This window comes from the organism of the source record quoted next, unplaced genomic scaffold, assembly GCF_019419815.1.
Source record: "Pyrus x bretschneideri cultivar Hongxiangsu unplaced genomic scaffold, Pyrus_bretschneideri_v1 Contig40, whole genome shotgun sequence".
NCBI classification, from domain to species: domain Eukaryota; kingdom Viridiplantae; phylum Streptophyta; class Magnoliopsida; order Rosales; family Rosaceae; genus Pyrus; species Pyrus x bretschneideri.
The window spans coordinates 1,561,179-1,576,470 of NW_025999724.1; the positions used below are offsets into that span (position 1 = coordinate 1,561,179).

The 15,292-nt window shown below is 38.1% G+C and overlaps 3 protein-coding genes across 4 annotated transcripts; 2 read left to right on the forward strand and 1 right to left on the reverse strand.

Annotated features, from left to right (window-relative positions):
• The first annotated feature begins 847 nt into the window (after positions 1–847).
• On the forward strand, positions 848–3,927 carry LOC103964229. Of its 2 annotated transcripts, XM_048566203.1 has the most exons (4): positions 848–1,065; positions 1,244–1,378; positions 2,189–3,108; positions 3,250–3,927. In XM_048566203.1, the coding sequence occupies exons 3-4, from the start codon at positions 2,228–2,230 to the stop codon at positions 3,716–3,718; spliced, it is 1,350 nt and encodes a 449-aa protein (XP_048422160.1). In that variant the 5' UTR covers positions 848–1,065; positions 1,244–1,378; positions 2,189–2,227; the 3' UTR covers positions 3,719–3,927. The 2 variants fall into 2 exon arrangements, with proteins under 2 accessions (XP_048422160.1, XP_009375414.2); XM_009377139.3 differs by lacking the exon at positions 1,244–1,378 and having other exon boundaries at positions 849–1,065.
• A 1,391-nt stretch (positions 3,928–5,318) lies between these two features.
• Positions 5,319–7,128, forward strand: LOC103964228. Its single transcript, XM_009377138.3, has 3 exons — positions 5,319–5,472; positions 6,287–6,369; positions 6,938–7,128. The coding sequence occupies exons 1-3, from the start codon at positions 5,394–5,396 to the stop codon at positions 6,965–6,967; spliced, it is 192 nt and encodes a 63-aa protein (XP_009375413.1). The 5' UTR covers positions 5,319–5,393; the 3' UTR covers positions 6,968–7,128.
• A 391-nt stretch (positions 7,129–7,519) lies between these two features.
• LOC103964227 (uncharacterized protein At4g00950) lies at positions 7,520–9,348 on the reverse strand. The gene is made up of 2 exons (XM_009377137.3): positions 8,713–9,348; positions 7,520–7,888 (listed from the first exon to the last, which is right to left on the reverse strand). Exons 1-2 carry the CDS (start codon positions 9,322–9,324, stop codon positions 7,811–7,813), a joined length of 690 nt encoding a protein of 229 aa, XP_009375412.2. The 5' UTR covers positions 9,325–9,348; the 3' UTR covers positions 7,520–7,810.
• Between the last annotated feature and the right edge of the window lie 5,944 nt (positions 9,349–15,292).

Genomic DNA, 15,292 nt, shown 5'->3' on the forward strand with positions numbered 1-15,292 from the left:
GGTTGGTAGGTCTATTTGGACCCCCATCCCTAGAAAGATTTTTTTTTTAATATTATAATATATTTCTATTTATTTTATGATACATCGTTTAATTGCTTGAATATTGATTACTTTAAAAAATTTCTGCCAACCCACCCATGTGCCGGATTTGGATGGAATTGGATCCTCTCCGAGGCAGTGCCTCAATATCCTCTTGACCAGACAATACGGACGTTTGAATTTTGATCTAACGATTACAAACAGAGGATTCTTTTAAAAGTTATAATAATTGTAACTGTTGGATCAAAATCCAACGGCCTGTGTTATCCGGTCAGGAGGATCCCGAGGCATTGCCTCGGAGAGAATCCAATTCCGATTTGGATTTCATCCGAATCTAAATTGTGAGAATTCTAGAGATTCTCATATCTTAAATAATCATTGTGAATTGTGTGATTAGAAATTATTTAATTTTATATTTAAATTAATATCTAATAAAATTTGATAACATGATGTACGATAAACGGTTAAACGTGAGAATCCCTAAAATCCTTACAAAATAAATCCAAAGAAAACCCATTTCCCCATTTGCCTTGCCCCACGACAGTTTCCCTCCAAAAAGACTAAAAAATAACACTCCAAAAGGTACAATCCTATCCTATGCAATATGTGGACCTATCTTGTACCCTTGGATCTCCCATCACTGCCACGTGTCACGAATCCACCAGCCGACTGCAATTTTACATCTTCGAGTGGATATCATATATCGGTATTTAATTTCAGACCCAAATTATGAAACATGGGCCCCCACACGACAAAGACAATGCGGGTAACGCCAATACGGCGTCGTAGGAGTCTCGAGGGGCTGTGCAATATTTCGTTGCTGAATCGGGCTGTGCAAAACTGCAAACCGATGACATAAAAGCAGGAAAGTGATAACCGAAAAACGAAAGCTCTTCTCTGACATCTTCTCGCTTCCTCTCAGATTCCTTGTCTGAATTTCCGTATTTGCAACCGCAAAACGGTTCGTTTCATTGAATGGTTTAGATCCAAGTCTAACGAGTTCCCACTTTTTCATTTACCTCAGAGGTTTGTTCTGCTTCTCTGTTTTTCTTCTTCTTCCCGTTTGATGGAATTGAATTGGTGGATGCTTTTGTTTCTAAGTTTTTTATGGATTTTTTTTGGTTGGGTTTTGTTTTTCATCATGTTTGCTAATCTGGGTTCGTCTCATAAATTAACAAGAGATATTATATGCTGGCTGTTTAAGGGTTAGTAAGGTCATTCAGAACCCCCTTGGCATTTTGCATTGGGGTTGCTTATAGAAAGAAAACAAGGGTTGGATTACGGACGGTTGAATGAATGTTTGAGGGTTTGGTCTTTTGCTTTTACTCATCCAGTGGAGGTAATGGCTCTTCAACATCTTAATTGGTATAATGTTGTTAAAGCTTTCTAATTTTTTCGTGGTTTCAAATTTTTGTGCAGTTGCTAATTGTGTTATCCATTGGTTTTTGTTCTTCTTCTGATTGTGTTGGTGTTTTGATTCGTTTGAACTTCTGTTTTGTATTTGTTTTGAGCGATGCGGATTAAGATTTGTTTTTTCATTGGAGTTAAAGAAAAGGAATGATGGTGATTGGGGTTTTTGATTCTCCTCGAGTGGGATTCTCATAAAGTCAAGCGCGCGTGCAGCGAGCTTGATATAAAGGGGAGTAGGTTGTGGAGTTGGAATCTAGGAATTTCCACATCGATCGCAGTTGTGTGAATTGTAAGGAGATTCGGGTTTTGAATCAAGATCCTTGTTTATGGAAGAACTTGTCACCAGTCAAATTGGCTGGGTTGACAATGCTTGCAAAACCTGCCCGATCATGATATGAAGTATAGCAAGCTTTAAAATCTGGTTTGTATCTTATAGTTTTTCGGGTAATGAAGGATTTCGGCTACTTCTAGTGTGTGAAATCGGGATATCCGGTGTCCCATTACATAACTTCGACTGACTCTCCAAATGAACTGTGAACTTGTCAAATATGTTGAAGACTTGCCATCGTCTTGATTTTAATTTTAGAACCTATCTTGGATTCTTCTAATGAATAATTGTTTTGTTTTTCTGTTGTTGTTTCTTTAGTGGGATTTCGGTAGTGAAATAGTACGACCCTTTCTGTTGGATTAAATTTCTGATCTTTTCTTCTTTTTTTTTTTTTTTGTTAACAATGTGTAGCCCTTTACAAGGTAAAATGTGCATAAGAATAGCAAGTTGATGGCAGCAGCAGAAGCAAGGGCTGTGTGGCAGAGAGCAGCTAATCGTTGTTTCGTCCAAGAGGATGCCAAAAGAGCTCCCAAGTTAGCCTGCTGCCAATCCTCGTCTTCGACAACTAGGCAGGTTGATGCTGGGCCTGCAACTGGAGCAGAAGGGCCAGATCATCCCGCCGCTGGTTTCATGCCTATCAACCGGAATCCATATTCTAGTCGACCCCCCGATACAAGATGGTGGCTGCAACCTAGCTATGGGTACCAAAATGATTTTACATACGAACAGTTAAATGCATTGGAGGCTGACATGGAAACACTGAAAGCTGGGTTCGTGATATCAACAACCAACACTAGCGAGGTTCACCAGCAAAAAGCAGAATTCGCTGATGCGGATAGTATCTCCGCTGTTTGTATGAAGACAGATTACGAGGTCCAAAAGCAAGATGTAAACGCCAAATATTGTGAAAACATGCAGGAACTTCTCCAATATGAAATGAAGGAAAAATGTGAAATAATGGTGATGGATACCATTGATTGCCCAGTTTCCAAGAAACCCAAGGAATTTAGTTGTGACTATCCTTGGCTTGGAGGTGGGAGGGCTGAACCGTGGTGGCGGACAACGGACAGAGATGAATTGGCTTCCTTGGTTGCTCAGAAGTCGCTTAACCATATTGAGAACTGCGACCTCCCCCCACCTCAGAAAATGTATCTTAAGAGACATCCATATGCTGATATTGGATGTTCCGACCCGAATGTGATGTTGGGGACATCTTTAGATGCGAAGGCCCAGGCGAATGATCTTTCCAATATGACTACTCCTACACATGGCTATCCAGAATCTGGAAAGGGAGAAGCATCCGGAGAAGGGCACTCCGACAAGTCATTCAGGTGTTTATTACATATTAGATTGACATTTCAGGTCCTTGTGTTATTTACGAATTCTTTCAGATTTTTAGATTGTACTCCATCTTAAAAAAAAAAAAAAAATTGGGACTAGCAATCTGAGATCAGTTGTATTACTACGTGCAGAGACGTCATGGAGATTCAACAACCTTCTGAGGGTGAGCCTACAAAAGCTCAGCTAATGGAGGCTCTCTGCCATTCTCAAACACGTGCAAGGGAAGCTGAGAAGGCAGCAAAGCAAGCTTATGCCGAGAAGGAGCACATCTTTAAGCTCTTCTTCAGACAAGCCTCTGAACTCTTTGCCTATAAGCAGTGGTTCCGATTGCTGCAGCTGGAAAGCCTTTATCTCCGTATCAAAAACAATGACCAGCGTCCAAGCACCACTGTTTTCCCGAAGGGACTTCCATGGATGCCATCCAAAGGCAAGAAACTGCGGAGGAGCCAGCGTAAGGGTGCCAAGGGTAAAAGAGGAAGGAGGGCCGAACCCAGACACGACATTACAACATATGCTGTTGCTTTTGCATTGGGGTTCGGTCTTGTTGGTGCTGGGTTGCTCCTGGGATGGACTGTGGGTTGGATGTTACCCCATTTCTAGGCTGTGTGGTAGTTCTGAGTTCTGACCAATTCATGCTTCTTGTAATGATTGTTTAAAAGGGAATAGGTATTTTGGGTTAGTTTCTTTTTTTTTCTGTGTATTTCGTGCAGGTTATTCGTAGTTTTCATGTGTAAATATACCCCGATGTACGTGTATAAATACTGTGAGGACGGATGAGATTTTGCATAAATTTGGTTGTTATTCTTCCACCTTATGTTTGTAAATTATTACGAGTCTTGCTTCCTTTTCCTTTTGTTTTCCTATGTAACTATGGGCTGGTTTGGTATTGCTGTGCTTTGAAAAAAAGCTGCTTCTGCTGTGCTGTGAGAATAAGCAGCTGTGAAATAAAGCAGCAGAGTGTTTGGTAAACTTTTTTGTAAAAGTGCTTTTGAAAAAAAAAAGCAGTATTAGAGTGTTTGGTAAACTTTTATGTAAAACAGATGTGAAAAAAAGCCAGTTTTTCAAAGCTAGGTTTTGCAGCTTCTTGTTTTTGGCTTTTTTTCATCCAAAACTGTGAAAAAAAGCTGAAGCTGAGTGTTTACCAAACACAAAAGCAGCTCCCAGCTTTTTTTGATAGCAGCTTTTTTCAGAATCACCTCAGTACCAAACCAGGTCTATATCAAGACCTTGAAAGCCAGTTTGGTGTTTAAATTTTGTGTGTTTTGACTTTGATGGTCTGATGATTTATGATACTTTTGTGTAGCTTCAGAATATGGCGTCACGGTCGGAAATTTGGAAGGGACGACTTTCCTGTCCTGCTGAATGAAGAGTTATTTGCCATCGATGAGAGAGGAATCAATCGGTGTTATTGTCACATTACAATGTTGTGCTACTTTTATTCATGTTATAATACGTTTATCCACTTATAACGTTAAAACTCACTCAACCTTATGATTTACTCTTATTATATCACATTGATAATATATTAACACATCGTGATCCTCAAACTCAAAAGAGAACTCACTTTGACATAAAATAGTGTTATACATTAGAGCATCTTCAGTAGGTGGTGCAATACCTCTTTTTTAGCTCATGAAGAAGATTACCATATTCGAGTGGACGTCTAACTGCAAAGAAGTCTTTCAATTTGAATAAAATTATTTCTACAATTTGAAGGCGATATGGTTTACCGTGCGTCAAACTGTGTCAAGGAGGGGGCTAAAAATGCAAGTGACCCTTTACTACAATGGTAGAAAGGTGTTGAACCTTTGCATAACAGCGTGAGTTCAAGTCCCGTCGTTAGCTAATCTAACATCTAATCTAACCAAATCTATCGTTTGACAAAAAAATAGACAGACTAAAAATATATTTCGTGGAAAAAGTAGACACACGTGCATCTTAGCCCGAAAATGTGATTATTAATGAATATTTCCATTTTGCCCATGAGTTGTAGAGAAAATAACCCAAATATAAACTTGGGTCTCTCTATTGGAACCAAAATCAAGGAAGCAAGTGGACCATAATAGTTAGGACTGGATTAATAAGAAGCCCAAGTTTGAGCCCAAAATTAAGTACCGAACCCGATTCGTTAATGACCCGTCCCTTCACCCGGGTCTTCTTGCGAAGCAGATCCGTTTCTGGTTCCTTCCATTTCCTTGCAGCCTTCTAGGTCGTAGCTCAGACGACGAAGAGGATCAGTCACGCGCACAAACTCGAAAGTACACACACAAGAGAGATGGCAGTCATGGAGAAGCTCAGGATGTTCGTCGCTCAGGAGCCTGTCGTCGCAGCTTCTTGCCTCATCGCCGGCGTTGGTACTCTCTCTGTCCCTCTAGTTAAATTTAGGATCGAATTGATGGGATTCAAATGCCCAGAATTGGAGCACTGATTTCAATTTTTATAAATTGAGTTTTGGTTTCGTGTTCAAAGTTACCGATTTGAGGGGGTTTTCTTCTCAAATTAGATGATGGGCAGTTGCCAATGCGTTTTCTGAGCAATGAAGGTGTAATTTAGAGCCGTTTGATGCCAAGGAAGTCTTGGTTTCTTCCCCTTTGAAGTGTGAAGTATTGCATACTTTAAAGGAGGAATTTGCATGCATGTTTCAAGGCAAAGTTTGAATCTTTTGGCTGAATTTCGATATCTCGTGATCTCTTACAATTTACAAGTTTAAGAATTCCATGTTTTGGAGCTGTTTGCATTCATTTATCGGAGAAAAATTCTAGGACTTGGTTCTTGCTTGAGCTTAGTAGAGTAACCATATGCTTCCATGGCTGGAAAAGCAGTGCCTGAACGGTTGGGATACTCATTTTGTTAATCGTATTGAACTGCAATATATTTTTTTAGTTTTACGTTCTCAGAAAAATAATTAGTTCTTAATGAATTAGAATTGCATTTTCCAATTGCAAAATTATCCCTATAGAAATTGTATTACGAGAAGTGATCGCTCGTGAGAAACTATGTTCCATTTTGCTATATTTGATTCGGGTCAAATTTGGCTCCTAATGTTTTCAAGTTAATAAATCAAGCATTCTAAGAATCATCTAATCAGTATCTGTTAAGGTTTCAAGGGCATTCCTGTCGGGGTTATTGCCATCTTCAACTAACTTGTTATTGTGGATTGAATTTCAGGACTCTTCCTTCCCGCTGTAGTAAGGCCAATTCTAGATTCCTTTGAAGCTTCTAAGCAAGTCCCTCAGCCTGCTTTAAGTGATGTGAGTGTTAAATCACATGTTAATTTTAATTTTCATTCGTACCACCTAATTATGCACTTTACACCATTGGAGTACTTGGTACGTTGTTTTGCTCGTAGTGAAATATTCACGGCTGATCCATGATTTTCCAGATTAGAACATAATTTAACTTGGATAAAGTGACTGCTCAAAAGATCTAGCATTGATACTATGATGGTGTTCAACTTAGATCTTATCACTACTGAGCTGCTTTAAGGAACCTATCCAACACGGTGTACTTCAACTTGCTTTCTCTCCCTTTAAATAGGTCTACATGGTTTGGTGCTCTTACATTGCAATGAGCATGTAACTTGGAAAGGATAGGAAAACAAGAACATAGAATAATCGGATCCTCTCAACTTGCCCTGTCCCTTACATACATTGACATGATTTGATTATGTGCTTTTACACGTCCACGAGTTGTGAACAATTTTTTCTCAAAAAAAAAAAAATGTTACAAATGATTTGATACCCTCACAACATTTTGACATGTTCTAACTTGTTTGTTTACTATCACTCCTTTTCTGAATTGCCCGGGTATTTTTTGCAGGTGGTTGCAGGTATGACAGGTAAAAAATAGCGGTGATATGATTTATCGGTACAGGCAACAAAATTCGAACGATTTCCCTGTGTCATTTTTCCATTTTCTTGAGCATTGAAATAAGCATGACAAACTTGTATGGAGACAGTGATGCTGCATGTTGAATATTATCCTTTTTGTTACAAGCAGATGATTGGTTTCCTGTCGCGTTAACTTTAACTAGCCGAAGCTTAATTTGAAGCCTAATCAATGCAGTTCTTGTTAGATTGAAGCCTAATTTGAAGCTTAATGAATGCATGTTGGACACAAGTGTCTGCTGCTGTTTTATTCTTCATATGAATTCAAATTTCTTTCCATCGTCTTGTATAAACTTTCGTTCGTCCCGATAAACATAATTTACAGGTTTGAATGCGTTTCTGATCCCCATGTTTTGCTCGGGTTTTCGATTTGGCCAATTTGGTCACTGAGTTCTAATCTGTTAAGTATTTGGGTCATTTCCGTGTCATTACGGTGTTAATGCACAGACACGGAGGCTCACACGACAGCGATTAACACCAAATTAGGCAAAATGTACTGAAATTGTTGACAGGATAAAGCACATCAAATTAGGGCTAAATTTTACGCAAACACATTACAAATTCATTTTACATTTTACATGTCCCTATGGGGACTGACCCTAAGCCCTAACCCATAACAAAGTCCCCCACAATTCGGGACCATCCCGGTTTTCAGCACCGCCAGCGGCGGTGTTTCTGAAGTCTTTAGCTTGCGTATGGAGAAGAAAAGGTCATTTTCCATTGACATATAATATTACAGGACTAGAGAAGTTGACAGTTTAACTGATTTGGATGCACTCCACAAGTACACAGAGACAAGCCTAAATCATATAACAAACCCATCTTTCTTGAATTTTCTATTCTTCCATGGAACTGCCTGCTTCAAGCTCTGTTTGACTGTCGCCTGCAAACATGGAAGTAAGTTTTACTTCAATTACAAATAACTTCAATGTTCCCAAACGAAAATCTAAACGTCTGGTTGGAATTGCTTTTAGAATGCTTGAAAGCGCTTGCACATGGCTTGCAAAGATTGAATAAGCATTTGAAAGTGCTTCTCCAAAAAGCAATTCCAAATGCTTCTAGCTAAAATGCTTATAATCAAAAGTGCTTCTTCCAAAAGCATCTTAAAATGGGCCATAACGACTTTTCCTCAAGTCTTTACACTCTTGGCCTTGGCCAAACCAGCAACATAACATGTTCTCACACTCCCATTCCATTCCTCTGCCTACCCTACAAACCCCAATCTATCTTGTCCTACTTAGAGACCTGCTTAGTTGGGTACATATAGTATGGCATTATGGCATGCTATATACCAGATGAATATGGCATGCACCGGATGAATAGAGGGTTGGATATGCGGCCAAGATTCTAACGACTAGAGATCCCAGTGTGTATGTGCATACTATATACCGGTGCATGCTAAACGAACCCCTTTCTTTCTCTAGCAAAGACCTTAGATCAATTCGCCTGCAGAGGAGGGGAACCTGTCATACCCTTCCAATGCTTTGGACCAGTTTCTCAATGACATTAAAACCATCTAGAGTTCATACTTTCTCGGTCAAAATTTATACAAGCGATACTAAAGAAAGGTGGAATGGAACTCAGGACATCAGGTGCAAGGGTGAATGCGCCGACAGAATTTTAATGATATGTGAACGTGCCATAATATATAAAAATCCATTTAAAATTAAAAATCAAAAGATGAGATAAATGAAAGAAATTATTTACCCAGAAGTGAGGTTTGGCATGAGAGAGACTAGAAAAGCTCCCAACCCTTGTAATCCTTGGCACCTTCTTCTTCACCTTCATCCTCCCACTCTCTCCTCCCACACTGCCACCACCGTCAATCTCTCCGTCCACAGAAGATGGAAAGACATAACTAGCCCCACCAACGTCTCTTTTTCCCTTCAACACCCTCCTCCCCCATGAGTCAAACCACCCTCTCTCCTTCCCTTTCCTGCTCAGAACCAGAGCACCAAGCCCCCCTCCTCGCTCGGGGCTAAAACCGCCATAACACTCCATCCTGAATGAGGAAGACTGAAACTTTGGCCTGCCGACATAAGGACCCTCCAACACTGTGGTGGGAGAAAGCTGTTTGGCTTCCAAAAGCAGCCTCGGAGGGAGCTCTAAGCACTTTTGGGAAAAGTCAGTGGGGTTTTGAAGGGTGGCCAGGGCAGTGCAGAACCTTGGCTTCCCGGGCTGTTCTTCCCAGCGGAATGGGACAGAGACTGAGGTGTGGTGGGGTGGGGTTAGGGTCCCTGATGGCTCGTGGGAGTGAAATGGTGGGGCAGAAAATAAGGGCAGCTGTGGTGGCTCTGCCTCATCAGATCCCAGCCCCATTGCTGTAAGAGTTTTTTGAGTGTGAAAAGGGAGAGACAAAAGGAGGAGGAGAAGAGAGAAAGGAAAGTCCCCAGAGGAAAATAAAAGGCAAAAGTCACATATACCTTTTAATTGAGGATTGCTATGTTTGCTAAGCTCGTATTGTTGCTGCTTGACAGGAAATCCCCACATATGGTATTTGATGGCGAGCGGTAATATCCAATGCCCCCACTTTTTGTTTTTAATTAGAATTACTGTTGGGGATAAAAAAATGTTAGGATCAATCGCGTGTAAAGTGTGGGTTGATTTTAAGGAGGTGGATTGTCTCTTCTCTCATTTTCGTACTCTTTCTATGTCTTCCTATGATATGTGATCACGGTTAAATCGCGTTAATATTTTATATTAATTTTTTATAGAAATAATAAAACAAAAAGTAATAGAAATATAAAATGTTAATGTGATTTAACGGTGACCACACAAACAAGAGAGTATAAAAAAAGTATAGAAATGAGAGGGCAGACAATTCACTTCCTAATTTTAATCGTTTATGTTTATTGGACTGACAAAGTGGAAATGATTGTATCAATTTGTGACTGTTCCTAACCATTGTGCTAATTGAACTCACAAAGTAAGAAAGGCCATATCAGTTTCGCACGTGTTCTCAACTAATCCTAATCATTCATGCTACATTGCTAATTGAGCTCACAAAGCAAGATCGGGCAAAATTAGTCTTACACAGAGTGATTGTTTTAGCAATTCCTGTTGGATAATACTAAAAGCAAAGCAGGATTCCGTTCAATGTGTGTTTGCTACTAATCATAGTATTCCTCTTGAATATTAAAAGCAAAGCATAAACGATGAAGATCAATCCTGCACACTTACGCGATTGATCTTAACATTTCTCATGATAATAATACAAAGACATCCACTTTATCCTATCTCCTCTGTAATTGGGAACACCATAACAAGCAATTTGACAATAACTTTTACCACCATAAAAATAAAAATTTGACAATGGCTTCACTGTACATTGGGATAGAGATCCACTCTGGATCTTACTGTCCGGAGCCGAAGGACCGGGTAATCCAGACCGTTCAAATTGAATCTGACTATCCCCATTAACTCATGTTACTGGCCCATTTTACACAAATCAGGTGCTTCAATTTTTCTTTCACACAATCCAAGAGCCCCGGATTTCCCATCCGTAAGCTCGGGGGCACTAAGGTCGGAAGAGGATCACAGAGGTAGTCCAGTGTACTATGCCAATCAAATGGGGCTTCTTGCAAAAAGCATAGGAAGTTAGATATTCTGTACCAATTTCAAAGCCCCAAGGTAGCATTTGGTGCACAGGAGTATACCAGATTGGAACTGGAGTCATGAAAGCATAGGATGCCAACCTGTGATGGAGAATAAAACCCTTTTCGGAAGTCCTACTGAGCCTTTCTTTGGACTTTAGCAACTTAGTTGGTCAATCAAAGTTGCAACCAAAAGTCATCTTCTCTGTGCCACTAAACCCTAAAAACCTTCCCACTCTCTCAAGGCAACTGCATATAGTCTTGTAAGTCTAAAGCTTCGAAGCATGAGAAAACACATTCGACCAATATAGTGCTAAAGAGTTGGATTTTGAAGGGTTGGCACTAAGAAGAAGATACCAGCTGGCTTTCGAAGGCCTAACAAAACCTGCCTCCACATTGACCATACATGTAAAATATTAAAGGGAATTCCGTCACGCAACTGGTCGGACGTGTTATTTTTTCTGTCTCTTTCATCACGTGATTAAGATGAGAAAGATGAATGATAGACCGATAGAGACATACTATTGATTGCACCCAAAAAAAATTTGTTATCGAGGAAACTCTTATGTACAAATTCACATTTAATGAGAATGTTATTTGTCTCTAGATTGCCGAGTTCTTGATTAGGGTACTGATTAATCACGGTCCATTGACTTGCCTTGCCATTGACTAAGGATTAGTAGCAAAGATGCACCTAAGAATCCAAGCCTCATATAATAGGAACTTTTTTTATCAACTCTAATGAAATGAAAGTCAATAATACTATACGAAATCTTAGTTGATTTGGAAGCAATCATAGGCATTGTGTGACATAGTGCAAGAAGTAATGTTTACATATAACTTCAACTCATTCATTGATTTTTTTAACATCAGTCGCTTTAGACCTCCACTTAGTTTCACTCAAGCTTCATCCAAGTCATGGACACTTGGATGGTGGTATTAGGAGGAATCGTGTGGCTAACCATCAGCGTTGTACGTGGCGTGGTAGAGTTGCTACTTGTCAATTGTCATCCAGGATCAAAAGTCAAGGGGAAAAGCAGAAAGCAAGTCATTTTCATAATCAAAGGATTAGCTTTGCTCAAAAGCAGATTTGTGATATCATAAAAGGGAGATCAAAGTCCTTGTTTTATCTCTCCTATGACTATATAGTATAGGATTTGGATCCTCGTCGGATCTTCTCCCTGGGGATCAAAATGATCAACGCACATGGACCGTTGATAAAAAATAATACGGCTCCAATTAAATACGTTTTATATTTTTAAAAAGTAAAGTAACCTCGTTTTGCATGAAAAATATAAAAAAATAAAATTGCGACCGCACGATTTTTTATCAACAGTCCACGTGCGTTGATCCCTGGAATTCCTACGAAGGGAATCCAACAAGGATCCAAATCCATATAGAATAGGCCTAATTGCAATCCATTAACTTCAATAGTACTTATATCCCTACGCACATGGGAAGCATGTAACGAGGATGTACACTGAGTTTCTCATTGTGTCCACGTTACAGCTAACAATAGCAAAACGTCATGATTGTGAAATGCTCGTAAAAGTCTTAATTAGGTTAAGTGAAAGTAATTGAAATATATTGTATCATAAATCCCGATCCATAAATTAGATTAGTATAATCAATGTTGATATAATTTGGATTAGTATAATCAATGTTGATATAATTTGCTTCTTCGTCTTGTTTGGCAAAAATGCTAAAAACTCGCTAAACCCCTAATCATAGCGAAACTCCAATAAGTAAGAAACTAAGGGTGATAACGATTGAAGTGTAATTATGTAAAGAGTAGAAAGCAAAAAAAATGAAAAACGCATGAAACAAAAACGTTTTTTTTTTTTCAAGGCTTATTAATTGATTTATCTTCTGAAACTATCATTTAGCTTCAGTTTATCTTTGAAACTAGTTTTGTCTCACTTTGCCACATGAAACTGTCATTTTCGTCTTATTTTGTTTCAGTTCACCACATTTTCGTACATTCCGTCAAATAAACGTTAAATTAAAGGATAGTATGAAAATTTTATTTTTGTCACAACTCTTTGCCTCCAACTTGTTTGCTAAACAATTCCAATTCCATTTTTTATAACTCTGATTCATACCTCATATGTCTTTCTTGCAGATTGGTGTGGAGCTGTAATTGCAACTGTTGGCAAAAGTAAATAATGGGTTGTGTGTTTAAAAGCAAATAATGAGTTGTCTTTCAAAATCTAATTTAAGCCACTCATTGAATCCAACTACTGCATATACAGCTAAGCATCAATCCGCAAGGAGACATAAGGGGGTTTGAACTAGAGTTGTCGAAAATTGAATTGTGATTGTTTTAGCATGCAAGTTGGAGGTAAAGATTTATGTCAAAAATAAAATGTCCATACCATCCTTTAATTTAAGATTTATTTGATAGAATTCACGAAAATAAGATGAACTGAGACTAAATGAGATGAAAATGGCAATTCTATGAGATGAAGTGAGACAAAAACAGTTTCAGAAAGTAAAGTGCAGCTCAACGATAGTTCCAAGGGGAAATCAATCGTTAAGCATTTTGTCTGGGAGAGAGTTTGGTGGTGGAAACAAACAACCCTCCCATACCCATTAATCGTTTTAAGGGCTTCTTAGCTTTGGGCTATTACTATTAAAAATGTTCATTTCTGCTTAGTAACATACAAAACACATAAATTCATGGGCTTATTCTTTTGAGTTAGGGCGACCCTTTTAAGACTAAGATGACGAGCATTTTAATTGTAGAGGTAGCAGATGCGAGTTACCTTTGGTGGTCTACTAGGTCAGGCTCATGTATCTAAATTCGAATATTATGTTCTAACGTTTAACAATGTAATATACTAACGCAATCATTTGTTCTAGAAAAAAAAAGGAAGGGATCTTAGGTTCAAATCTCGCGAATAACAAGTTCAAAATCTAATTATTATGACATATGACTAATGTATGATTAACGCAAATCTCTGAACTTTAGTGTAAATGCATCTCTGTATAAAAAATATATATACAGAATGTCGTCGTATAAAAAACATAAGAGATAAAAGAAAACTTCTCTTTGTAAACATGATAAAAGTGAGCATAGATCCGGTAAACACTAGAAGCCATTCACCTCACTAATGGATGAATTTTGACATCATAGGTGGTTGACCAACTATAGTTTTTTATGTTTTTATAAGACTATATTTTAAATAACTTTAACTTGCAGGTGAGGATTATTCGAATTTAGATTAAGAGGCCACAAATTGTTTTAATTAATTGACTTCACATATTTTATTATTAGTTATATTTCACTTATCCCAGCATACAACTCTTTATTACAGTGACGGAAAGTAATAATATTTATGTACTTTGGTGCGAGTTTGATCCTCACAAATCCTCCTTTTCTAACATTTAACAAATTAACTCGCCAAACGATATCGTTTGCAAACATACACACACACACACATGATTTGTAGGAGAATCTAGTAGACATGGACATTGGGCAAAGAAGGAATTAAACAAAGGGAATAGGTCAGACTATATATATATTACATTTATTGGACTTTCATACGTACTCTTTTGTGAAACTGCCTTGAATAATATTGTAACAAAATTTTGTATGTTATGTGAAGACAATTGAATCTGCCTTTCGTTTATATTTTTAAAACATAATATAAACAAATTTGGAGCTATCACGCAATCTTCCCCAACTCCATTTCCCCTAAAATAAGGCATATACAATATAGTCTTTTATTTATAATAAACAAACAATTAACTTTGATTTTTTGAAAATTGCTGATCTCCGTCAACATCAAGCATTCAAATATGAATCCATATGACCAATTAATGTTTTAATTAACAGTTTGACGATATAACACGTTAATAAAAGAACATTTCCAACTTATGTGTAGTATGTATAACAAAAACACGTAAATTTTTAATAGAAACAAGCTTTGGAAGAACCAAAAGAACAAATATTATTTTGTTTGATTCAACAAAGCAACAAATATTATGATATTAAATGTCCCTCACTATGCCATGTTACATGAAAAATGTTGAACAAGTTTTGCGCTTATTAGTATTTTGAATAAGGATAGTCAGCCGTCAAGGGGTGCGGATTCAATTTTAAGACCACTAATCTAAGTCCATTAACAATTTGAATCCACAACCCATCTACAGCTAACAACTAATGTAAAGTTTAAAACCACCAATATCAGTAGTGGACAAAAGGGTCTCTTCCAGCCTTCTTGAAATATGTGGAAGTTCAAACTAATGTTTGGTGCAGTTTTACCTTGCTTTTTCCTATATATGTTATCATTTTTAATTCTTAAGATCATTTTTCCTTGGAGGAGTTGTTTGAGTTTGAGCTTAAGTTGGAAATGTCTGCAACTGAAGGCAATGAGAAAATGCATGGAAAACCCACATCTTTTTACTTTCAATACAAGTGATAGACAGAGAGGGAAGAATTGAACTCGAGAACTCAAGCGTAAGAGTGAATGTTGTTGATCAAACTTTTAGTATCTTTATTTCTTAGTGAAAAGAGAGTTGGTGAAGGAAAATTTCATAGACAAAATAATGATGCAAATCCCCTCATATCTTCTGTGTCCTTGTCAAATGGATTTTACACATTTTGATGCTCCTTTTTCCACCCTTTCTCCACTTCCACTTTCCTCTCTATCTTCATGAAAACACCACCTGCCTCCACATCTCAGACATCT

What these genes read in the sequence shown, in the direction of transcription:
- LOC103964229 (XM_048566203.1), top strand. Translation starts at nt 2,228, where the DNA reads ATGGCAGCAGCAGAAGCAAGGGCTGTGTGGCAGAGAGCAGCTAATCGT. An exon ending in CACTCCGACAAGTCATTCAG is followed by an intron (nt 3,109 to 3,249) that starts GTGTTTATTACA and finishes TACTACGTGCAG; the next exon opens with AGACGTCATGGAGATTCAAC.
- LOC103964228 (XM_009377138.3), top strand. Translation starts at nt 5,394, where the DNA reads ATGGCAGTCATGGAGAAGCTCAGGATGTTCGTCGCTCAGGAGCCTGTC. An exon ending in TTGCCTCATCGCCGGCGTTG is followed by an intron (nt 5,473 to 6,286) that starts GTACTCTCTCTG and finishes ATTGAATTTCAG; the next exon opens with GACTCTTCCTTCCCGCTGTA. An exon ending in CTCAGCCTGCTTTAAGTGAT is followed by an intron (nt 6,370 to 6,937) that starts GTGAGTGTTAAA and finishes TATTTTTTGCAG; the next exon opens with GTGGTTGCAGGTATGACAGG.
- LOC103964227 (XM_009377137.3), bottom strand. Translation starts at nt 9,324, where the DNA reads ATGGGGCTGGGATCTGATGAGGCAGAGCCACCACAGCTGCCCTTATTT. An exon ending in ATGCCAAACCTCACTTCTGG is followed by an intron (nt 7,889 to 8,712) that starts GTAAATAATTTC and finishes CCATGTTTGCAG; the next exon opens with GCGACAGTCAAACAGAGCTT.